This window comes from Rattus norvegicus, chromosome 19 (genome assembly GCF_036323735.1).
Source record: "Rattus norvegicus strain BN/NHsdMcwi chromosome 19, GRCr8, whole genome shotgun sequence".
Lineage (NCBI taxonomy): Eukaryota > Metazoa > Chordata > Mammalia > Rodentia > Muridae > Rattus > Rattus norvegicus.
The window spans coordinates 67,810,002-67,835,009 of record NC_086037.1 but is presented as its reverse complement, the minus strand read 5'-3'; the positions used below and the strand labels follow the sequence as shown (position 1 = coordinate 67,835,009).

Below are 25,008 nucleotides of genomic sequence, written 5' to 3'. Positions count from 1 at the left end.
AGAGTGGCACTGGGCACCTGTGGTCCACTGAACAGTTGTTTTTAATTCCAATCTGCTCCTTAGATGCCTGCTTTCATACAGAGGTGAGAGTCACAACTGGGACACAAAGATGGGATGAACCCTAGCAGGGTGATTGAAGGTGGCTTCTGCACTCCAGAGGGAGAGCGCTCTCCCTCCGCTGCCTAGCCCATACAGGACTCAGTCCTCCCCTGGAGCTCACACAGATGACCTTCAGTGAGTTTATCTGCCATGGAGCCAAAGATGGGTCGTGCTGCTGACCCTCATAGGATTTCTGGGTGCATGTCCCAGGAGAGAGCCTCCTTGTTTGGGCCGAGTGGGCGTGTCCACACAGGACGTCTGCCCCTGGCTCTGGCTCTCACGGATGCCCATACATGTCCGCCAGCCGAGCAAAGCGGGGGCCCCAGTCCCGGAGATAGTCATAGTCCTGGTCTTCATCTCCCTGGCTGGACAGGATGGAGCTCAGGGTCCCTGCCACAGAGCCATCTCCCTCGTAGTCATAGATGAGAGCTGTGTCATAGGGAGGCACGCTGGGGTCGCTGTCCGCAGCCTCCAAGCCCTGTGGAAAAGCCCCCACAGACCTCAGGACCACTCAGGCAAGCCGGGAGCCCTCTGGTGCTCAGCCATGGGCAGGGCTAGCTCTGCTTCAGCTGTCCCCGCAGAAGGAAGCCTCTCTTAAGACTGACCAGCATGCAGAATCCTCCCTGGGCAGAATGGGCTGACAGAGAAGGTCTGCTGCCTCCAGCCTTTCTCCCCTTTAGGGTGGGGAAAAGCTGTCTCCTGTCATAGCAGCTCTTCCTCCTACCCACCCCCAGTCTCTCAGGCACCTTTCCAAAAGACCCCTCCAGAGGCAGTATGACCGGGCTGGAGAGATGGCTCAGTGGTTAAGAGCACTGACTGCTCTTCCTGAGGTCCTGAGTTCAAATCCCAGCAACCACATGGTGGCTCACAACCATCTGTAACAGGGATCCAATGCCCTCTTCTGGTGTGTCTGAAGACAGCTACAGTGTATTCATATACATGAAATAAACAAAATCTTAAAAAAAACAAAAAAACAAAAAAAAAAAAAAACAGAGGCAGTATGACCACTGGCACCGGTCATCTTGTGACCGGTACCTGCGCTAGAATCAACATTCCCAATGCCCCAGATTTGCTGGAACCTTTCTCCGGGCTGTGTGGCAGGCCGGTCCTTAGGGGATTCCCTGCATGGCTGGACTCAGCCATCCACCCTCCATTCTGATCATCTTTTTTATAGACAATAGTCACTCGTGCAGTGTTCAAAGTGATGCTTTGTCTGGATGACAAAGGACAATGCGAGTCCTGTTCCTACCTCATTATAGTAAACACAAAGAGGTCAGGAACCGGGTAAGCGCACGATTCCCAGAGGGGCAGGAAACAGAACCATTAAGGCCAGACTGGCTGCCCTTCTCTAGCCATGCGGCTGCCAATGCTTCAACTCCCACCCACAGGGTTTGAGAAGTGCCTGGCCGACCTGCTCACTCACCCTCTGGGGCTTCCCTAAGGCTCAGACAGGGTCCTGCTGGTGAGCTCAGCCCCTGTAGGGAGCTCATCCTGTATGTAGCATGGGGTCTGGACCACGTGTGTTTGTGCGCATGCGCACGTATGCACACACGCATGCATGTGCCCCGTTCTGTGATCAACAAGCCCTCCCCACCCCAGGGCACCTACGTCACTGATGAAGTTGGCGATGTCAGACGGGCTGGTAGGAAGTACTCGATGTGGCTGTGGCACATAGCTGAAGGGTGCATCCCTGCGCAGGGGTGGCCGGCCCAAAGAGCGGCTGGTGGCCTTCGGTTCCACTGGGTGGCGCAGCTGGTTTATGTCGTAGGCATCCTGTGTGCGCAGTGAACAGCTAAGGTCAGAGAAGGGACCTCCTGGTTGCCAGAGGACCTTCTAGGAGGCTGATAGATATTCTGGGGATCCCCTCCCAGGGTTCTGTGTGTCTAAGCCACCCCTCCTCTCCTCACCTGGTCCTCCTCCCCGCCTCCTTGCTCATCGTAGTTAAGAATGTTGTCCCGAAGATCCTCCTGAAGCCCATGCAACAGACTCTTGCTCCGAGACTGCCCCCGGAACCGTGTGCGGAGCGCAGCAAGCAGGATGAGAACTGGAAGCAGGAGAGGCTGGCTCGACTGTGGGCGCTTAAAGGATGCGGGATAGGGAAGGGACCCAGAACAGAGGGTGGGGGAGGACCTTACTCACCCAGTAGGACCACGGTGCTGGCCAGCACAATGACCAGTGCGCCCAAGCCGACGCCTACACCTCCTCCTTGCAGCGCAGCGGCCCCGGGCAGGCAGGTGCCATCCAACCCACAGCGACACACGGTAACGTTCAGCGTTTGCTCTCGCTGCTGGGGCGGCTCCCCAGAGTCCTGGAGCAGCAGGCTCAGGCGATGCAGGCCCTCAGAGACCTGGTGTCGGAGCCGCAAGCGTGCATGGCTCACTGCAGAAGGAGCAGTGTGGTCAGCGGAAGCTCTCCAGAATAACCCCGCTCCCGCCCAGAGAGTACCTGAGTCACTGGGCATCAGTTTCCCCATCTACCCATTGGGCTCTGTGGAAACTAATCCCAGCTCTGCCCGAGGATGTAGTCATGGCGATACATTCTATCCGCCTATCGTTTAGGTCCCAGGGTTACAGGGTGAGGGGAGGAGGGGTGGGGAGAGCGCACCGTTAATCTGGCTGAGGCTCCAGTTCCGGCCGAGATCTGGTACCCTGGGGTTCAGCTGGAAGTGGAAGGGGGCCCCGTGCGGGGGCAGGTCCTCATCCGTGGCACCCAAGAGGAGACCGGGGCCTTGGTCCGGTTCACTGCACAAGCTGCCAGACAGAGGAGGGGCCAGTGCAGGGGCATGGTCGTTGACTTCTAAGATCTCAATGGACAGGGTGCCTGTGGCTGTGCTGGGAGGCATGGCTGGAAGCAAGGGAGAGTTAATAAGCTCAAGGCCCACCAACAACCTGCTCTGTCAGTCCACTGAGGGAAGCAGTGGGCCGTGGCCCAAGGACACCACCTGTCCCCCCTCACCGTTGTCCAGGGCTAGGATGATGGCCCTGTACCAGCCGTCCTTTAAAAAGGGTGAGGCAGGGCTCAACACTCGCTGGGTCTGAATCCTGCCTGTGGCCCGGTCCACTTGCAGCCAGTCTTCTGGGTCGTAGTCCTTAGAGTAGCTATTGGTGGGGAGGGGGATGAGTGGGATGAGGCTCACCCAAGACATGGGTCACATATCACACATACAAACACACACTATCACACGCATACACCCGTAGGCGAACGGTGGTGGGCCAGCATTCAGCCTTCGAGGCCTCCCACCCCCAAGCTAACTTTTTTAAAAAATTATTTCATTTTATATTTTTTTTTTGGTTCTTTTTTTTCGGAGCTGGGGACCGAACCCAGGGCCTTGTGCTTCCTAGGTAAGCGCTCTACCACTGAGCTAAATCCCCAGCCCCTTCATTTTATATTTTAATATTTTACACATGTATTTATTTGCATGTGAGTGCACATGTATGAGCACCAGGACATAGAAGAGATCAAAGGATATGGAGGAATTGAGCCTCTCCTCCAACCAGGTTGGTTCCAGGAAATGACCTTAGCTGGTAAGGCTTGGTAAGCAGGCACTTTAATGCACTGAGCCATCTTGCCAGCTACCACCACCCCAAGCTGGTTATCGACCCAACTGGACCTGAGCTAAGCTGTGCTGCTGTCCAGCGCCCCTCAGTAGCTGGCATCTATTCGACCTTGCCCAGAGGTGGTGCCATGGAGACAGGTGAGAGCACTGGGGCAGGCTTGAGACTGGTGGTAAACTTAAAGCTTTAGAGCTCTCTGCAGAAACAAGGACCCATGAAAAAGGACAGATCAATAATCAGAGGCTGCCTAAGAACAGTCTTGGCCTATGTGCCCTTGTGGGAGCCCAGTCCTGCCCTGTGGGGTAAGGTCACTCCACATACACACATAGGTATCTGAGGGACTCAATGCCCTGAGGGTGCACCCTCAGGGATGTATACCAATGGCCTTTCTCTCCCACCCTCATAATCCAGAGGCATCCTCGGCAGCAATGGAGTCACTGATCCCTCGGCCTGAACCCACAAGAGCCCAGGGCACCCCACCTGATTCTCTGCAGCTGTTCCGTGTCAGGGTCTCGGGCAGAGAAGGTGGCCACAGAGGTGCCTGGCGGGGCTCCTTCAGCTATGCTCGTCCTCAGTGGGTTCTCTGGAAACACTGGAGCCTCGTTGGTGTCCTGAACCCACACACTGACCCTGGTCTGGCCCCGCTGGGCCCGGGGGGCAGCTGTCTGCAGAGGGGCCTCGTTCTGTACAGACACTCTGAGCTCATACTGCTCACGGCTCTCATAATCCAGGGGCTGCAGGAGAGTGACAGAGACAGCTGAAATCCTAAGGGTGAGGAGCCTTTGCCCAGGTCTGCCCAGAAAGTCCGTCTGTCCTTCCCCTCTCCCTTTAAACCTTGAAAAAACATTATGCAAGGCTCAAATATTAATAGGTGACAAGATGAGTTCCGGGGGCGCCAATGGATTTGTTGAGTGTGGTGTGGTAGTTTCGTGTGTTACTCAACAGCTATGGTCTTGGTACATAGCTGGGTGGTCGATGTGTCAGCTGACGCTCCACAGAGCGGCCATCTGGCTCATGGTGGTCGTCCACTAAGCAGGTTCGTGAGCAGCGTGCAAAAAATCCTCCCTGGAGAGGTCCAGCCTACCTCAACTTGTCTGACCAGTTTCTTGCAATAAATCTTCAAATGCTCCAACAACCAAATGCATCTGTGTCTACATATGCTGTTGTCGTGTATGTGTATGTGTGAATGTGTGTGTATATGTGTGTGTGAGTGTACATGAGTGTATGTGTATGAGTGTGTGTATGTGTGTATAGTGTGTTTATGTGTGTATATGAGTCTGAGTGTGTATATGTGTGTATGAGTATATATATGAGTGTGCATGTGTATATAGTGAGTGTGTGTGTGTGTGTGTGTGTGTGCGCACCGGTTGGTTTTGTATGTCAACTTGACACAAGCTGGAGTTATTACAGAGAACGGAGCCTCAGTTGTGGAAATGCCTCCATGAGACCCAGCTGTAAGGCATTTTCTCAATTAGTGATCAAGGGTGGGAGGGCCCAGCCCATTGTGTGTGGTGCTGTCCCTGGGCTGGTGGTCTTGGGTTCTATAAGAGAGCAGGCTGAGCAAGCCAGGGGAAGCAAGCCAGTAAGTAACATCCCTCCATGGCCTCTGCATCAGCTCCTGCTTCCTGACCTGCTTGAGTTCCAGTCCTGACTTCCTTTGGTGATGAACAGCCATGTGGAAGTGTGAGCTGAATAAACCCTTTCCTCCCCAACTTGCTTCTTGGTCACGATGTTTGTAGAGAAATAGAAACCCTGACTAGGACAATATGTGTGTATGTGTATGAGTGTGGAAGAGTGTGTGTGAGTGTATATGTGTATATGAGTACGTGTATTTTTGTGTTTGTATGTGTGTGTATGTGTATGAGTGTGTGTGTATGTGTGTGTGTATGTGTGTATGAGTGTGTATATGAGTGTGTGTGTATGAGTGTGTGTATATGTGTGTGTATGAGTGTGTGTATATGAGTGTGTGTGTGTGTGCTCGTGTGTGTGTGAGCTGTTCCTCTAGTAGGAATGATGATTACATTGGTGCAGTTTTACTTGAATCTGGACCACCCTAGTAAGGAAGGAAAAGGCTGTAGCAATGTCATTCTGTGATGCTTCCTGCTGCCCAGTTAGGGCAGAGACCTGTAGTCAGCACCCAGTCCATCCTGTGCCCTCACCGAAGGAGGTCGGCTAGCACAGCACTACCAGGAAGGAACCCAGGGCAGCCCGAGCTGCAGCTGCCACAGGAAGATGCCTGTGACAGATTCTAGCTGAGGGAGTTCACACGACCAGGGACACGGCTTACCTTGACCACGGACAGCACACCTTCATTGGTCTTGGGGTCCGTATAGATCTTGAACTGCCCGTCAGGATCGCCTTCCAGGATGGTGAACCTGGCCACCCAGTTGGGGGAACCGGGCAGATCCTTGTCTTCTACCTCAAGCCGTCCCACGTCCACTCCACTGACAGCCTCTGCAGCCTCCATAAAGAACTGGGAGACCCCGGCCCGTTACTCACCGGTTGGCAGATTAGAATGCCTGTCCCTGTGACTCGGGGTATCTTCCCTGCCTCCGGCTTAACGTTGCTGCATATTTCACTGGCTTGTCTTTTCCTGAGCCATGGATCCCACCTGCCAGAGCTGTTCCTGGATATTGAACCAACTATTCTCCTCACACAGCAAGGGCTCAGGAGACTTACTCTGAGCTGAGGACCCATTGGAGCTGCTTTTCTCTAAGGAACCTCACACGTGTCCTGTTTCAGGCTCCCTGCTCCTACACTGCCCTCCTCTACGCCGTGAAACCATCCACCCTCGAAGAGTCCCCTCCTGGAACCTACAAAGGGAAGCCCTAAGCCGATGGGGGTGGGCAGAGCTCGCACCTCATCCTTGGTGAACTCGGGGGCATTGTCGTTGACGTCATCTACGGAGATGATGGCCGAGGCTGTGGCGGTGAGGCCATCTCCGGACATGTCTGCCACCTGCAAGGTCAGGTTGTACACAGCCACCACCTGGGGACAGTATGACATGTCTTAGAAGATGGGATGCCTAGAGACAACTATTATAGGATGACAGCCCCCTGCCCTAGCCTGTGGGTGAGCAAGAGGTCAGTTGTGGTACCGGAAATGTCAGACATTAGGGGCAGCAGAAAGCAGACCCCTGGCTCAGGGATAGGAATACCCAGGTGCACCTGCACAGGAGAGCTTCAGAGGTTTCTCCCAGGCAGAAGCCACTGGCTCAGGGGGTTTCAACACTAGCGAGGTAAGACCAGGGTGAGCGTTAATAGCTAGAGTGTAGGCTGAGAGGTGGGAAGGCCCCTCCCCACCCCTGACGAGCCCCAGGGCTTGAGGAGACCAGACATGGAGAACTGGCCCCAGGCCCTCAGCTGTCCGTGGGGCTGCCTCACCTCACGGTCCAGCCCCACTTGCACTGTGCGGATCTCTCCAGTGTGCTCGTCAATGCTGAACAACTCAGGGCTGCCCTGCTCCAGGATAGAGAACCTGAGGGCCGCATTGTCTGTCTCCGGATCGTCGGCATCTGTGGCCTCAGCCCTGGTTACGAAGGTGCCTGGGGATGACAGAGAGAAGTGTGGTCAACCACCATGGGGCGGCTGGCTGCGCTGGGGCAACCCAGTTGGTGTGCAGTGCTCCCGGCATGCGCAGATCCCCTAGGTCCGACGCTTGACCACAGAGTGGGCAGCCTGCTCTCTCCGTAATGGGGGTCACTGGGGCTGGCAGTGTGTACCAGCCTCAAGTCCAGGGCACTCTTGCTGCCTTGCCTACAGAAGGTGGAGCATCGCATGGACATCGCAGTGGGCTCTCGGCGGAGAACTGATGCACCTTCTTACCAGATTCTGGGTCAGCAAGCTGAGCTAATGTTCCAGGTCTAAGTGCTAAACACACCAGATTCCTTAGACGGCCCTGATCCCTGCTGTAAGGGCGTGATGCTAGCCCATGTAAAGGATACACAAACAAACGGGTACAGAGCAAAGCATCCTCCAAGACGCTGCCCCAGGGAAGCTGCCACAACTGGGAAGGTGCTGCTGGTCGAGGCCCCAGCACGAGGTCCTCTTCACCCGTCACCCACTCTTCCTTCAGAAGAGACGTGGTCTGACTCTCCCTCCAGAACAGGTGTAAGAACTTTGAGCCAATGGAATGGGTCAGGGTGAGAGGAGTCTGAGAAGTCTGTGTCTCGAGGTCTTGGCATATTCTCAGGCAAATATCAGCCAGTACTCCAGGCCTACCTAGCATAGGCAGGAGCTACCGAGCAGATGACTTATGCATAGTACCGGCCCCCAGGGTTTCACCAAGTGCTTCCAGCAGGTTTCCTGGTCAGGGGACTCATTACCAGTCCTGTGCTGAGTGCGGGTTCTCTGGCAAGCGGGTGAGTACATATAGGCTCGAGGAGCCACTTCCCCCATGACAGGAGGGATACAAGTAGCCTGGGAAGGGGCCCTAGAGCTGACCCAGAAGCAGAGGTGTCACTGGGAGCTGCACCTGGTGTGCTATAACTCAAGTGGGTATGAGGGAGTTTGCATGTAGTGTTCACACATGTGCGCATGTCTGGATGTGTGTCTGTCGGACATCAGACCATGGAAGCGAGAATCAATATTCCAGGGACTGGAGCAATGGCTCAGAGGTTAAGAGCGCTCGCTATTCTTCCAGAGGGCCCAAGATTAATCTCCCACAGGCATATGACAATCCGCCATTCATGACTTCAGTCCCAAGAGATCTGAGGCCCTTCTCTGTTCTCTAAGCTAACTTCATGCACATGGTGCTCAGACCATCTGTCTCTCTCTGTCTCTCTCTGTCTCTGTCTCTCTCTCTGTCTCTGTCTCTCTCTCTGTCTCTCTCTCTCTGTCTCTCTCTGTCTCTGTCTCTCTGTCTCTGCTCTCTCTCTGTCTGTCTCTGTCTCTCTGTCCCTCTCTGTCTCTCTCTGTCTCTGTCTCTGTCTCTCTCTCTCTCACACACACACACTGATAAAAATAAGAAATACAACACAAGTCTACCCAGAAGAAAATAAGCATTTCACTCACACACACACACACACACACACACACACACAGAGAGAGAGAGAGAGAGAGAGAGAGAGAGAGAGAGAGAGAGAGAGAGCGAGCCCAGAGGACAGTGAAAAGCTGCCTGGGGTTTGGGGGGCCAGTTCTAGCTGGTCACTGTGTCACTAACAAGTACCACAGCATCCCATAAGGACTGAGGCTGGCAGGGGAGGCTTGAGGCGTTCTGAGAGACAAGCAGTCTGGGCTGGGAGTGTGAGAGTCTCCTTGCCCTGGTGCCAGGCTTCTCCTGCCCACTGAAAAGGGCTGGAGTAGAGCCAAGGCTATTTCCACGGTCTTCAAGAACACCCCCTTACCAGTCTCAAGTAGTCCAGGCTAGCCTCAGATTGGTTAAGTAACTGAAAACAACCTTAAACTCAGTCTCCATTTCCCTGGTGCCACGTTCATGGGGCATGTGCCACCACGACGGGCTAGGTAGACTGAGACCAGTCTGCACCTGAAGCAGCAGCCGGAGAAGGCACAGCCGGAACACAGCCACCCAAAGCCTTTCTGTGCGGATCAAAATAACGTCGACAGGAGAAGTGTGAGAGATGGCTTTCTTACACCCGACCTTTTGGGTGACCTTTGGATCGCCAAGTCTGCAGCGCCAGGGAGGAACCAGGCACGCCAGGCAAGCACTGGTGTTGGAGGGGGAGGCTGTACCTCTAGTCCTTTGGTAGGGAAGCCTGGGACTCAGACCTTCTGAAGGCCGACCCCCTGGATGGGGCTGCGCTCCCACCTCACCTGGGATGGCACCCTCCAGGATGCGGCCTCTGAACACATCCTGTAGGAAGACTGGCCGGTTGTCATTTTGATCCACCACGACGATCTCCAGGTCCGTGGGGTCCTCCAGGGTAGAGCCACCCAAGTCCAGGGCAAAGGCCCTCAGCTGAACAAACAGAGAGTACACAAAGCCATGCGGAAGGAACAACAAGGGCCGAGCACAGGCAGGAGCACACAGGATGGAATGTGTGCACTGGGCGTGCGCCCTTCCCCCGCACATAGGCTCCAACTTTCCCCTCTTCCCTTGGCTGCCAGGACACTCACTGCATCCTTGTGAAGTAATGCTCTTACTAAGGTTTCTCTCTCTTTCTCTGTGGTTTCCGCTCCCGTCAAAGTCATTCATTTTGCTTTCTTACTTTTTTTTTTTATAAAGAGGAATTGCAAAAAATCCTTTTTTAAAAAAAAAATCTTTATTATATGTGAGTATGCTGTAGCTGTTTTCAGATACACTAGAAGAGGGCACCAGATCTCATTACAGGTGGCTGTGAATTACCATGTGGATGCTGGGATTTGAACTTAAGACCCCTGGAAGGGCAGTCAGTGCTCCTAACCGCTGAGCCATCTCTGCAGCCCGCTTTCTTACTTTTTAATTTAAAACTTTTTTTTTTTTAAGACAGGGTCTCTCTATGAGCCATGGTGCCCTGGAACTTGCTATGTAGATCAGGCTAGCCTTGAACTCACATTGATCTGCCTGTACTAAGCCTGGCTTAATTCATTTTACTTTTTGGAACAGGGTTTCACCTAAGATTACATTTTAACCTGCTTCTTTTCAGAGAGTGGCGTGGTCAAGCACTTGGGAGGCAAAGACAGGAAGACAACAAATTCAAGCCCAGCTAGACATACACGGCAAGATACTGCAAGTCATATAAGAAAAAAAAGGGGTTTGGGGATTTAGCTCAGTGGTGAGCGCTTGCCTAGCAAGCGCAAGGCCCTGGGTTCGGTCCTCAGCTCCGGGGGGGGGGGGGGGGGAAGCACTGACTGCTCTTCCAGAGGCCCTGAGTTCAAATCCCAGCAACCACATGGTGACTCACAACCATCTGTAATGGGATCTGATGCTTCTTCTGGTGTGTCTGAAGACAGCTACAGTGTACTTATATATAATAAATAAAAAAAAGTCTTATAAAAAATCATCTAATGGGTACATTTGGAAGAATGCCATAGCAGTCTTTTACGTTTGGAAGAATAGCTCGAGGATATAAAAGAAATCTTGGGGTTGGGGATTTAGCTCAGTGGTAGAGCGCTTGCCTAGCAAGCACAAGGCCCTGGGTTTGGTCCCCAGCTCCGAAAAGAAAAAAAAAAAAAGAAATCTTGGCCCCTGGGAAAGGGGAGGTAGAAAGTTATCCTGCCTCAGGCCATCTGGGATACAGTCAACAGGGGTTTTTGCTTGGTTTTACTCTTGTGACAGGTTTCTGCTGTGTAGTTGAGGCTGGCTTCAAACTCATGATCCTCCTGAACCTTCTAAGTGTCATAGGCTGTAATACTATTCAAAGCGTTATTTATTTATTTAGCTAGCCTGGGACGGAAACCAGGGCCTTCAAATGCTAGGGAACCACACTACATCTCAGCCTGGCACATAAAGGAGGTCCTGGGCTTGTCTCTTGGCCTCGAGCACACCTTGTGACTCTCACATCTCTTCCTGAATCCCAACAGTGTAATGGTAGTGGAGTCCCCTTGTTGGCTAATCGATCCTCAGAGAGCATTCCCTGCAGCGGACGGTAACACCATTTGGGAATTCTTCATGATACACCTATCCACCAAACGGAACCTGGATCCCAGGAGAACTGGCTGTCATGACAGCTCATCGGATGCAACGGCGCTCTGCCCTCCAAAAGACCACCTACTTCATGGCCTCGAGGTGGCCCTATGTTATGTGGTAACATGATCCCAAACACGTAATGCTCTGAGGTGGCTCTTCTGAGGGCCAGACCTTGCTTCAGGAGCATCTGACCTGGAGCCTGTCATGTGGGGAACAGAAGCTAAGCAGTTTGGCTTCCCCCCCCCCCACCAGGCCCTACCCTGAAGCGGTCCGTCTTCTCACGGTCCAGAGTGGCATTGAGGTACACCCTCCCAGTGAACTTGTCGATGGAGAAGACGTTTCGGGGCTCCTCGTCCACACCGGGACCCTGGATACTGTAGATGACACTGCCTAGCTGTTGTTTGTCAGACTTGATCTGTGGGGGAGGAGTGGGGCTCGGTGAGGGCCAGAGAGCACCCCAATATCTTCCTGTTTCACCCCGGCCAGATGAGCAGAGAACCAAAACTCTGAATCCTAACAAGCTGTTCCCCTCAACTGTGGCCCAGCTGCAGGGCATCCTGGGACCCGGTAGCCAGTTATGTATTCTGAGGACGTACATGGCTAAGCGTCTGTGTCACAGGGCTACTTGTACTGGTGATGAAGTGTATGCCTTTTGGGGTGGGGTGGGGATGTAGAGCCTGGGGGCCATGCTCACTGGAGTAGCTAGGTGCTTGTGGCTCAGGGATATGGGATCCCTGCTTCTGTCTCACAAAGTGAGAAAGTCTTTCCTAGGCTGTACAACTAGCTCCTGACTGAGGATGGGGCTTCCCCAGATCCAAGAGGATCTTTAAGAAATGGGGGGGGGACCTATGGGGACAGAGTGCAGACCTAAGTGGCAGAGTCCCCTTCTCTTACCTGCACAAGTGGGTAGGGGAGGCGTTTGTGGTTCTCAGACACACTGATGGGTGGGATGACCCAGGCTCTCCGCACACGGCCTGGGGCTGATGCCCGGCGCCAGGGGTACAGGGTGCTGGGTTCAGGCTCAGGGACTGCCCAGGAGAGGCCAAGGCTCTAAAACACAAATAGAATACCATCACACAGAGTACAGGAACACCAGGATGACGTCATTCCCAGGACTGTGCTTGGGCCCTAAACCACCAGGGGTGTCACCCTGCAGGGTTCAGGCTGTGTGGGCCATGACAGCACATCCTGGGGAGTTTAGTTCTCAAAGTTCCTATATTGGTGTCTGTCTCTTCTCCTTGGCTAGAGCCCAGAATATGGGCTGTGTCACAGGGTCACCAGATCCCTATGGTAGACACTGTTTATCGGGTGGTTGGAGGCAGTGTGAGGGTCTGCACTTTTCCTAGGGTCCCTGAGAGGTCAGGTGCCAACCAGGCCCAGGAAAGTGCCCAGAGGGCAACTCTTGTTTCCTGGGAGTGAGGGTCCAGGAGGAAAGACAGCAGCTGGTGGGACCAGGGACTCAGTAGGAGATGGGGCTACAGAGTTAGAGTGGGAGGTGACACGTGTCCCTCTTCAGTCTCACAGCTTGAATGTCACAAGTTAACGGTAACAGTGCCTGCTTTTATTAGAAAGGACTAGGGGAGCAGAGAGACCTCACCCCTAAGTATCTGTGTCTAACTCTTACCTGACACACATACCCTAGCCTCCCAGGGTGGCCATGAGCACAGCGGACCCCGTGTCAGAAACCTCCCTCTGCCAACCAGGCCTGGGGCTTCATTTTAACACTTGCAGAAAACAGGTTAGGGAGCCTAAGAGGATTTGATGGCTCCTCTGTTGCAGCCTGCTGTGTGGACAGAGAAGGGCCAGGCTCCAGAGAGCCACCCAAAATCTCAATATTGTGTCACAGAAGGAATGCCCAAGCTTCCAGAACCGTGGGCAATTCAAGGCATCGAGGAACTTATCAAAGCTGCTTTGTGCAGTGGGACTTGGTGTCTGTGGTCACTTTGCTGGCCAGCCTGGTCTGTGACAAGGACTGGAGCATGGGGCAGGACCAGGGAGGATGTGCCCTACAGACGCCAGGGACTGGGCTACAGCTAGGGCTGCTGCAGGGCACAGGGTGGGACGGGGCTTGCTGTGGGCCTCAACCGAGAGGGCGGCCAGGGGAAGGGGATGTGATTTTCTTTTTTTTTTTTTCTTTCTTTCTTTTTTTTTTGGTTCTTTTTTTCGGAGCTGGGGACCGAACCCAGGGCCTTGCGCTTCCTAGGCAAGCGCTCTACCACTGAGCTAAATCCCCAACTCCGGGGATGTGATTTTCATAACTGCATCCCAGCTCTGGAAACCCAGAACTCTTAGAATATATTCCATCCTTCCTAATCACACCTGGGAGGTCGCCAGCGACCTCGAGACTCGCTAGACCAGAGTTGGCTCAGTGGACAAAGACGCTTGCTCCCAAGTTGGATAACCGGAAGCCACGTGGCAGAAAGAGAATCGACTCCCATAACTCATAACCTGACCTCTGTGTGATAGGCACGTGCTCCCGCCACAGGAAATAAATGTAATTTAAAAGAAAGACAGAGTGCCCAGGATTGTGTGGCTGCAGACAGGAGGTGAAGCCAAGTCTCCACGCTCAGAGGGAGCTCTATTGACACCCATTCTCCCCACACCCACTGCCATTACCTGGCTGGGCTCTCAGATAACCTACCCCTCAGAGGGGTTAGCTGAGGCCTGGAGAGGATCAAGCACATGGCAGAATTCATGGAAACTCCCCAAAGGCATCACCACTCTTGGGGTACTGTCCTGCTTCTCTGGTGGCTTTCACCCCAGTTTCTGAAAGGATCTCACTAAGGGACCCGCACCAATTGTTCCTTATCCCGCCCCTTGATGTGGCAGGACGGTGAGAACTGCTGTTCTGAGGATGCTGGAGGTGCTCTTGGATTCCTGGCTCCATTGCTATTCCTGAATGACTCCTCCTCACTAAGCACAGCCTGGCAGAGGCCGCCATGATGGGTGTGGGCCTTGGTCACATTCTGACCTCATCTTCCACAGCATGTGTTGGCTAGGAACAAAACCTAGGGCAACCTGATGCGTCCAGGAGGCGGGGAGGCCAATGCTGGACAGGGCACAGCATTTGTGGAAGTGTTGGGTGCGGAAGGCTCCAGCACATGGGGACTGCGAGGCTTGAAAATGCATTCGTAGCCAACCCTGGCTACATTCCCCCAGGCCCACAGGGACCTCCAGGACAAGCAGAGCAGCTGATCCTTCAGAATCCCCGATAGCCTGGTCTTCTTGAGCCAAGGACAGAGACTGGGAGATTCATTCTCCGACTCAGGGCTGTTCACATCCTTTTCTTCACATTTATTTACCTTGGGGGTGGAGAGACATGCTGCGGCACATGGGCGGAGGTCAGAGGGCAGCTTACAGGAGACAGCTCTCTCCTTCCGGTAGGCAGGTTCTGGGTCTTCGATAGCAAACTCCCCTATCGGCTGAGACCCTACCCACCGAGCTGTCTTGTTGACTGGTACCTGCCTTCCTTTTAATGGCTTCCCTCCTTCGAGGTTCTGTCCTGCGGAAGGGTGCTTTCTAGACCTTACCATCCTGTGATTCTGTGCTGTGCACAGCTGCCGTCTTAGAGGACAGGAAACAGGGACGTAGTGTAAGTAAGTACTCGGGGCCAGCGGCTTCCATTGCTGTACACAGGACCAGACGCCAGCAATCAGAACTATGCCCAGCCCTAGCATGGTGGAGACCCAAGGGTCACAGTCAGCAGGCGTTGCTGTAGGGAAGTGGCAGATCCCCAGGTGGGTAGGGCTCAGACTCCCAAAAGTCCTCAGTTCAGACTTCTGCTTCGTGGGTTTTTTTTTTTTTTTTTTTTTTTTTTTTATGTCTTATATAGCCCAGGCTGGCCTCAGATTGACTATGTAGCTAAAGATGAGCCTGAACTCCTGCCTCTACCTCCTATGTGGATATGTGCACCCTCTATAGGCAGGTTCCTGGAGAAGCCTCCCTCTTTGGGGTCACCCCTCCCTTCCTACAGATCCTTGGGCTGCCCGGGTGGAGGGGCAAGCAAGGGGTGGTCCTCAGGACAGAGCAGGGCTGGGAGTGTGGAGGGCAGAGCCACCACACCCAGGCATGCCAACACAGCGTTGAATATGCCAGCCCCAGCCTTGGCATGGTTCCCAAGCAGTGAGAACGCCATTCTTTCCTCTGTATCACCACGGCTATTGGAGGGAAATCTGCCCCTGACTGTGTCCCTCAGAATGACAGGCGGGATGGGATTAGGAGCTCCAAGGAGCTCCCATCATAGCTTTCATGTTTAAGGCCCACTGGGTGTCCACACCTAGAGAAACTCCTGCCTGGTCCACCCCAAGCAAGAGAACCGAGAGGTCCTGGCAGGGACCAGAAAGCAGGCAACCCGTTTCTCTCTGTAAGCATGGACACTGGAGAGCTGGGTCAGTGTTTAAAAGCAAATGTTGCTCTTACAGAGGACCAGGGTTCAATTCCCAGAACCCACATGGTGGCTAACAGCTATCTGTAACTCCAGGACCCGAGGGGGAGGGGAGGGCGATATCTGATACACTCTTCTGGTTTACTCTGGGACTGCATGTATGTGGTACACGCACTCACACACACACCAGGTAAATCACATAAAAGCGAATAAGTTTTAAAGTTATAAGAAGGTTGTGTGAATAGCACTTACACCCAAGGAGATGGGTGGGACCGGGCCATATGGGCACCACCTCCTCCGCAGAGCCCGTCAGCTCACACAGCTCCCATCTGCTCATTCTGTGCAGAGTGGATAGCTTCCCTCCCGGCTTCCCTCCTCGTGCACTTGCCTGCTAGCTACCCAGACCCCCTGGCTTCTACTTCAGCTGGATCTGTGGAGCCTCCGTGGAGGCTGGCTGTCACAGGAGGGAAATACAATGACTGATTAGGGGGAAGGCAGGGTGCTCCAAGAGTCAGCAAGGAGAGAGTAGCCAGCCAGCAAGAAGGCCACTTAGAGTTTGGCTCTCCACGTCTTTTCCTGTAGCGCACATGGATGGCCAAGGCACAGAAGATACTGGCCCTGCGGGCACCAGCACATAGCTTGCTTTGAGATCAAAGGCTTTGGCTCCATGTCTAATCTCTTGTCCTGTTTCCCAGCCAGACCGAGTTACCGTGCTGAGAACCCTTGTTTCCATCCTACCAGCGGGGACCCCAGTCACCTACTCCTCAGCCCCTCATGGCAGCGGTAAAGTCCTATCGCCCACTTAGTCCTGGAGTCCAGAGAGCAGAGGACCCTGTACAGGATAGGAGGGTGGGCTTGGAGTCCTGCCTGGGCATCTCTGTCCTCACAGATGGCACCTAGGCCTTAGAACCTGCCAAGGCCAGCATGCAGAGCCACTTCTAGGTCAGGGCAGTGTCCCTACCAGGCACACACCTGCCTGCCTGGCATGGGGAACCTGGACCACAGCCTCTATGGACACAGGGGCTTTTTGCCTGAGTTTGGTGGCAGACACTGAGATGTGCCTGAGCTGCTACTTTGGGGGAAGTCTGGCTCTATCTCCCTCCCCTCAGATAGCCTGTGGGTTGGGATTTGGGGCTCTTGATGACACCAGAGCCTGAGAGGAGGGAGCACCTTTCTCATAGCTCTAAAGACAGGTCTAGAGAGGCCGAGCCACTTGCCCAAAGCCACAGAGGCAGAGTTGGCACCAGAAGGCATGCTGGGCTGACGTCATCTGTGGTGTCTGCCTTGGGAAGGCCTGTGGAGAATGGGATTCCCAGGCTCTCTGAAGCCCCCATGGCCCGGGAAGGCCTCCCTCCCTCTTCCTAGTCCTGCTGCCCCTGTCAGCCAGTGCCCACGGGCTTGGCACTCACCGGGTGTGGTCAAGGCAGGGCCTGGGAACCTTGGGTCCACAGACCAAGTTCACGAGGTCACAGTACCACAATGTCCTGGCAGGGCCTGGTTCCCAGATCAGAGGCTGCAGGGGTATGAGTGGGCGTCCAATGGGCAGGACACAGCTAGCTTCCGGCTCTTGGGAGGCATTTGTGTGGCCCACCCCATGTTCTCTCACTCTTCCTGCTTCCCAGAAGACGTGGCAGGCGGGAGGCAAGGCTGGGGGCCTCCTTGGGAAGCTAGTCTTTAGGACAAAGCTACACGGCCACAGCTGGCTCACAGGCTGGCCACAGCCAGGGCAGAGGACAAGGACAGAGGCACCTGGAAGGTGACTTTGTAGAAGGTGTCTCCTCCTCTCCTATCCACCATCCACTCCTCTGTCCCCCCCTCCCATGTGAAGCCAGATAGGAAACGATTACAGACTCTCTCCCCAAAGTAGATACCCGATGGGTCTCACCTCATCCCAGGCCCGCTCTTGACCAAGGACCAACCCAGACAAAAGTTGGAAAGTTCTAGAGACATCAAGGGCCAGTGTTCTGAACCCACACTCCTCAGCCAACCACCCTCTGGGGTCTTTCCTGACCCCATCCCGACCCCAAGGCGTTGTAGCGTGTCCAGGGTCCTACTATCCATGCAATGTGTGCCTTGGCGAGGCAAGAGGATCACCAACACTACCCACGGGGACAGCATCAGTCATTGGTGTCTGCCCATCTTAGCAGAGCTAATGGCCTTTGGAGTGGAGGGCAGGAAGCCCCTGCACTGACTTCCCACAGGCTTCTCAGGCCTGCACAGCTCCCACAGGCAGGAATCCATGGCCACCTCATTCCTGGACAGCCAGCATGCCAGGAATGAGCCCAGCTGTTGGCCTGGCCTAGGGTGGCCCCACATTCCCATCATGGGACCACCCTGTCCAGCTGCTGCAGTCATCAGAGGAGAATGAGGAGGGGGCAGACAGGCAGCTGCTCCCTCCGATCAGATGGGCCCTGCCTGCCAGCACAGACTGGGAGCAGTGCTCGAACCATGAGGAGACTGCCTCCAGCTTGAGTTACCGCAGGCCCTTTCCCAGCATCAGTGACTAGTCCCCCAAAGTACTCCTGACGCCCATCTTCCCTTCAGACACCCCGCAGCTTCATTGGTTCCTAGACAAAGGTGAGGTGAGCAGGCGTCTCTGAACTACCCATGATTCCCCTCAGTCCAGCTCAGGACTAGCAATCAGAGAGATGGGACCCAAGTGCAGGGGCTGAGGGGTCATCTTTGTGAGCACTGGTACTGTGTGGATGATACTGGGATTAGCCCCCACCTCTCACGCTTAGCAAGTGTTCTGCAGGCTATATCCCTGCCTGTTTTTATTCTTCTTTTGAGGGAAGGTATCAATAAATTGCCATGACCTGGTGATCTTCCTGCCTCAGCTTTCTGAGTAGCTAGAATTGGAGGCCTGGTGGGGACCAGTTCTGAACACAATCCAACCCCCTGCCTCTGACTTGGGAGTTCAGGAAGCTCAGGTTCCAGAGGGAACCTGGGTAGGGAAACAATGGAGCTAGGTGTGAATCCATGCCCTTCCAACCCCAAACCGAGGAGGAGCCCTAGATGGAGCTGCTGGGCCAGGATGACCAGGGAAAAGCTTGGTGGGGAGGCAGGAATGACCAGACTCAGGACCCCAGTGTGTGGACAAGAGCAGACAGAAGCATGGAAGCTGGGGAGGGGATGGTACATTTGGGGGAGGTAGGAAAAGTTCTCCTTGCACCAGAGCTAATTTGAGTGCTGCCTTAAAGCAAGTGCAGGAGGCCAGGCATCGGGGGCGTGTCCTTGCCCCCACCTGACTGTTGGGGCCTCCAGATGCCTGGGGGAGGGGTATTGTGCAGTTGCCCTAGTGTACCAGAGAGGGGAGGCTTGGGCAGGGAGGGGAAGAAGAATGCTAACCAACACCACCCACCCTCCAGCCTTGGGGGTGCAGGTAAAGAATGCTGTTACTGTAGCCAGTGGGGAGCGGATCCCAGCCCAGGGAATGGAGGGACCTCTGATGGGTCAGGGTGTTATACACAAGACTGGTCTTCTATCTAGGGTCCAGAGGGGTGCTGGGTTCTAATAGGCCAGCAGATATGCCCAAGTAAGGGAATGTGGGTCCCCAAAGCTGGGGGTGTTGGTAGTTGGAGATGTAGAGCTCATGCCCCAGACCCAGCTGTTAGAGGGTCTTTCTCATTGGGCTCCCGTCAGCTGCCAAGACTGAAACGTGAGCAGAGCTGCAAGACTTGTCGGAATTTGAGGGGACCAAGGAAGTCCTGAAGTGTGTTCCCAGAAGGGAGGGATCCCCCCCCCCACATACACACACATGCAATGCTGGCTGACCACTCTCTGAACACAGCCATTCTTTGTGCCTGCCACCTGTTGGCTCTGGGGTGCAGAGGCTGGCCATCTCCATGGCAGGGGACCCCGGCAGGGACCACAGGAGCCACATCCCCATCCTGACCAGCCCAGGACCACTCAGCAGCCTGTCTGGGAGTGCCAACAACAGGAAAAGCTGGGGACCTGGGCTTTACCCCTTCCTTGGGCTGTGTTAAGAAGACAGGGTACTGGGTTGGGGATTTAGTTCAGTGGTAGAGCGCTTGCCTAGCAAGTGCAAGGCCCTGGGTTCGGTCCCCAGCCCCGAAAAAAAAAAAAAAAAAAAAAGAAGACAGGGTACTAAAGATCTGGGGACCACAAGTCAGGACATCTCCAGGTGGATGCAGGCACAGCCGCTGGCCCAGCCAGGTCAAAGGCAGTGTGAACTGAGTGTGTGTTGGGCTGCTCTGTCTCTGGATCCCTAGGTCCTGGAGGGGAGAGTTGCAGCTACTCCGGGACCATTGGGTAGAAACTCGGGCACCACCAAGACCAACCAGGGGCAAAATAAGTTTCCTGCCCCTTCTCTCTGCCTCATGCTCTGGAATACAAAGACCTCACAAGATTGGCCACCCTTAGGCTCTGGGAGGCTCCAAGAGGCACATGTGGTACACTCCAGACTGAAGGGACAGCTCGATGGCTGTTCTCACGCCTCAGAGATGCTCCCCAGTCCTGAGCTATTTTGCTTACTGGTGTGCAGGTCAGTCATCCTCTCTCTGGAAGCCCCTAGACACAGGACACCCCTTCTTACAATGCACCAGAGTGTGGCCCACTCTGGACACTGCAGGCCGCAGCTCTCAGGTTCCCCCAAAGACACTCCAGGCCAGTGCTCCCAGGAAAACTATCCCAAAGCTAGAGGAAGGGATGCCACAGGGCTCGGAAGCTTACCTGGGCAAGCAGCCCGAGGGCGAAGAGCAGAGCAGAACTCATGGGGGCAGCGGCGGGAGAGCAGAGGACAAGTGACCGACTGGGCGGCCAGTGGGACGGGCGGTGGCGCTTCTACCCCCACGCTGAGAGCACTGGGCTGAGTGACAGCGCAAGTGCTTTGGCAGGAGGCCAAGGGACTGCACGTGTGTGGTGGGGCCGGGCTAGGGCGGAATCTGGGCAGGGTTAAGGTTGAGTGACAGCATGAGGGGGCGGGTCATGGGCGGGGCTAGAGATGAATGATAGCGCGCATGTAAGTGGGCCTGGATAGCCACAAGAATGTGGTATGAAGGTACCAGGGCAGAGCCAGAGCAAAGTGATAGGGCGGGGCCGGGGATCTGAGTGACAGCTTATGTGGCTAGTACCCGAGGGAGGCTCTGTAAAGTTTTGAGGTCAGCGTATGTGAGGTAGGGGGTAACTGGACTGAGTGACAGCATGTAGTGGGACTGGGCGTAGACATAGGGCAAGTACTCAGCAAGCATGAGGCTAGGACTGAGGCCTCAGACCCAGGCTTGAAGAAGAATAGAGGGAGTGAGGCATGGGAGCCCAAACATTTAATCCTAGTCCCTGGGAGCCAGAGGCAGGCAGATTCTTGTGAGTTAGAGGCCACATTGCTCTACATAGTGAGTTCTAGGGTTCTAATAGCACCTCACCACTCCTGGGGGACCCACAGAAAGTAACCTTTGTGTTATCTCCTGGATGGAGTCCTGGGGTAGTTAGCAGTGTCCTGGGAGCTCACTGGCCCATGGAAAGCTGAGTGAGAGGTAAGGAAGACTGGAGTGTGTCCTATTATTGAGGGGTTCAGACCTAGGTCTCACCCCACTAGCCACTCTGGCTTTGGACGGAGCTCCTTTGCCTACCCTTTGCACCTACGGCCACACCACATGCATTTAGCGGCCACCGTGACTTTGTGAGTTATCTTCTCTGAGGATAACGATAGCTTCTGCATGGTCCCCCCCTAACATCAGCTGGCCCTGGTTGTGATCCTTGTGGCTATGTGGGGCAGACTGGCTTGCATTGAAGAAGGCAGAGGAGTTACTGGATCGGAGGCTCGAGACAGGCAGGAACGGATGGTGCCAGGTCCCTGCGGGCTCTACTCCACTGTACTGGACAGACCCCGTGTGGATTGGTAGAGACTTGGTTGACTTGCCTACTTTATTGAGGCCCCAGACCCTGGAAAGGAGGAATAAAGGCTGAGCCTAGGATATCTATAAGCTCCCTGAACCCATCTGCCCGGCCAGAGGACCCTCATCTCCCAGGCAGTGGCCCAGTGCCCAGAGACTCCAGACTGGTCAGGGTGTTTTCTCCTTACTCCTCCTCAGGCCCCCATTGGTCCAGTAGCTTTAAACTATTCATCGACTAGAGGCTTTCCAACTTACCAGCACTCGCACCCATCTGACCCGTTGCCTATCCAACCCCGACAGATTTGTACCAGCCTTCTCCGTCCCGGTGGCTCTTGGTCCACCACACCCTTTCCCCTCTTCTGTCCCTCCAGCTGTTCTCACACACAACTGTTAATTCACCTCCAAGTGCCCTTCATCCACCCTCTCCTCCAGGGTCACCTCGTCCCTTAAGGTGCCCTGCTTGGAGCACGCCTTCCTTCCACTGTTACTTAGAGAACTCCTATGCATCCCTCAATGCCCAGCTCCACGGCTGGCCTGCAAGGAAGCACTCTCCCTATCTCAGCCAAGGCTGTTCCTTCCTCCTCTCACCTCCTAGTGGGCACAGCCCCTGTATGGTTGGCAATATATGCTGTCCTCTGGACCTGGAAGGACAGGAAGGGGAGGGGAGAGGAAGAGTGTGGGGAGATAGGGAAAGAGAAGAATGAAAATTCCCACATGGGGGGTTGGGGATTTAGCTCAGTGGTAGAGCGCTTGCCTAGCAAGCGCAAGGCTCTGGGTTCGGTCCCCAGCTCTGGAAAAAAAAAAAAAGAAAAGAAAAAAGAAAGAGAATTCCCACACGGGATCCTGCAGACCAGATGAACTGCTGTTGTAAACCTGTGAATGTGTCAACTATTTTCATAAAGGTTTGGCAGCATGGAGAAGACCAACTCTGAGTGTGGGGGTCACAGTCCCATGAGCTGGAGTTCTAGACTGAGGAAGGGAGAGACGTACTGGGCAGCTGCACTGTTAAGGTTACGATTGCTGTAATGAAACCCCAGGGCCAAACAACTTGGGGGAAAAAGGGGAAAACTTCCAGGTAATGGCCCAACATTGAGGGACATCGGGATGGGACTCACACAGGGCAAGAACCTGTAGGTAGGAGCTGGTGCAGAGTCCATGAAGGAGGACAGCTTACTGGCTTGCTCTTCATGGCTTGTTTTTTCTTACAGCACCCAGGACCACCAGCCCAGGAGCGACCCTACCCACCAGGGCCCTCCCCATCCATCACCACAGGCCTGGCTGCCGCCCAGTCTTCTAGAGGCATTTTCTCAGTTGAGGCTCCCTCCTCTCTGACTGACACAAGGAGCCAGCACAGCAGCAGTGGTCACATCTGGGCTAGCCTGCTTTTTGATGTACACCAACGGTCCTCAGGATGGATTGACTCTTCCTTTATGTTGTCAGGCATTTTACCACAGTGACAGAACAGAGCAGGTGTGACACCATCTGTGCCTGGGGGAGTGGCCAGACTGCAGGGGTAGGGGGTAGCGGCCCTAGTATTGATCTCTCCCACACATGAGGGGGTGGGGAAGAGGCCCCTTCAGGAGGACAGCCCCTTGGGGGCTCTGATGGCCAAGTTCTCTGGATGCCTGTGGGTGTCTGCCTCACGCTTTAGATCCAGGAGGAAAAAGTGCCCCACCCCCACCTGGGAGATTCTCTGCTTCCCAGCCTCACGTTAAATCATTGCCTCAGACTCAGACTCAGGCAAGCCTTTCTTTGGCATGGGAGTAGAAAGAGTATGATGGGCTCCCTGGGCGAAGGACACCCCCCCCAGTCAGGGGGGACAGTCATCTGAGGAAGAGTTCTTCTCACTGTCAGACTTAGGGCATTACCAACTCTCCTTTAACAGCACAAACCTTGAGTTGTGATTCCCCACACTGGGCAGCTCCAGACAGCCAGACAGTTGTAGCAATGGAGGGGACAGAAACATGGGCAGGGGGGGCACCCTCAGTCCTCCGTCCATGCTACTGAGCCCTCTCACCTCCTCCCAGACTGAAGATACTCACTGGTACCCACAGGCCCCTTTAACCCCAAGCCCTGATAAGAGTCTGGCCCTCTCAGGCTCCCCTGGGTAACCCTCTTTTCTGGCTTCTGTCTACCCCAAGGGCCTTGGGGGGTCAGAGGTCTCTGCTCCCTGTTTTTGTTTGTTTAAGGATTTATTTATTTAAAATATGAGAGTACACTGTCACTGTCTCCATGCACACCAGAAGAGGGCATCAGATCCCATTACAGATGGTTGTGAGCCACCATGGGGTTGCTGGGAGTTGAACTTAGGACCTCTGGAAGAGCAGTCAGTGCTCTTAACCACTGAGCCATCTCTCCAGCCCTCCAAGATACCTTTCCCTTCTGAGCTGCAACACTTGTGGTGAGGAAACCTTCCAACCCTGGAGCAGTGTTATAATGCATTGATACTATAACTCAGAGAGGCTCTCCTGGTGCCTGCCCTCCCCGTCCAGGTCTGAGCTGCAATAGGACCTTCATATCTAGTCTGCCCACAACAGACTTACCTTTCAGCTCACCAATCATTTCGCATCCCATCCACCAGCAGTAATTTGGTAAGTTCCTCCTTTGGGCGGAGGCACCCCCAGCTGGCCATCTTAACGGAGCCCCATTCTCCCATCCTTGGGGCCGCAATCCTGTAGGTTCGTAGGTCCGACTGAGCTCTTGAACCCGTTTCCTGCCCTCTCCTCCCACCCTCTCTTTGCATCTGCTCATAGTTTTCCTCACCTCTGGCCTCCATGAATTCTACAGCTCCTCTAAGCCCTCGTGGCTTTCGAAACCCTGTTCCAGACCTTTTCCTATGGGTGAATTCCTCCCCCACCCCCCACCCCTCAGAGCTTGGTTCTTGTCCTCACCTCTCATCTCTGGCCTCCATGAACGCCCTGGTACCAGGCACTGAGACCCTCCTTGGACTTAGGCTAAGTCCTTGATCCTCACTAAGGTGTGGTTAGGATCCGTTGAACAACTGTGTCTTCTTCTGGTCCTCCATGAGTCCCGATGCTACAGGCTGCAGTGACATTTTTCCTACCCACCCTTTTCCTCATCCATGGGAAAGATCTCTTCCATACCCTCTTTCTCCTTTTGGATGCCTCTTAGAAACCCTCCAGCCTCTTTACCTAGCACCTGACTGGAAGGGCACTAAATATGCCCACCTTTGCCATCCAATTTAGCCTCAATGCCCTTTAGATTACCAGTCCAAACGGCTGATGAATGGACCCTACATCCCAATATTGAATCTTTACAAATATATCGAGCAGTTGGAGAAATGGAGATTCCCTGTTCCCTAAACTCAAGCTTTCTCTTTTGTCTGCTCCAAGCCGGGTTTTGTTGTGTCTGGTCTCTCCACCTACACTGTGTAAATGTCCTGTCTTTTAAGTTACTGTTGACAGATCTGTAAGTTTGTTGCAGAGTGGGAGCCAGACCTGGGGGGAGGGGCAAAGGAGTAGGTCAACTGCAGCGTGGGCACAGGGCACGCCCTCCTTGCTGGCTGCAGCATCCTCCGTCAATAGCCAGGGCT

General features: G+C 54.4%; 1 protein-coding gene across 2 annotated transcripts; it reads right to left on the bottom strand.

Annotated features, from left to right (window-relative positions):
- Positions 1 to 23: 23 nt before the first annotated feature.
- Cdh15 (cadherin 15) lies at positions 24 to 22,841 on the bottom strand. Of its 2 annotated transcripts, none has more exons than XM_039097879.2 (14): positions 22,571 to 22,841; positions 12,114 to 12,269; positions 11,479 to 11,634; positions 9,425 to 9,569; positions 7,037 to 7,197; positions 6,513 to 6,641; positions 5,941 to 6,126; positions 4,134 to 4,387; positions 3,055 to 3,197; positions 2,704 to 2,943; positions 2,239 to 2,478; positions 2,007 to 2,143; positions 1,708 to 1,872; positions 24 to 577 (listed from the first exon to the last, which is right to left on the bottom strand). In XM_039097879.2, the coding sequence occupies exons 1-14, from the start codon at positions 22,610 to 22,612 to the stop codon at positions 377 to 379; spliced, it is 2,355 nt and encodes a 784-aa protein (XP_038953807.1). In that variant the 5' UTR covers positions 22,613 to 22,841; the 3' UTR covers positions 24 to 376.
- Positions 22,842 to 25,008: the final 2,167 nt, after the last annotated feature.

What these genes read in the sequence shown, in the direction of transcription:
- Cdh15 (XM_039097879.2), bottom strand. Translation starts at nt 22,612, where the DNA reads ATGGACTCTGCACCAGCTCCTACCTACAGGTTCTTGCCCTGT. An exon ending in TCCCCTACCCACTTGTGCAG is followed by an intron (nt 11,635 to 12,113) that starts GTAAGAGAAGGG and finishes CCTCCCCCACAG; the next exon opens with ATCAAGTCTGACAAACAACA. An exon ending in GTGTGCTGTCCGTGGTCAAG is followed by an intron (nt 4,388 to 5,940) that starts GTAAGCCGTGTC and finishes ACTCTCCTGCAG; the next exon opens with CCCCTGGATTATGAGAGCCG.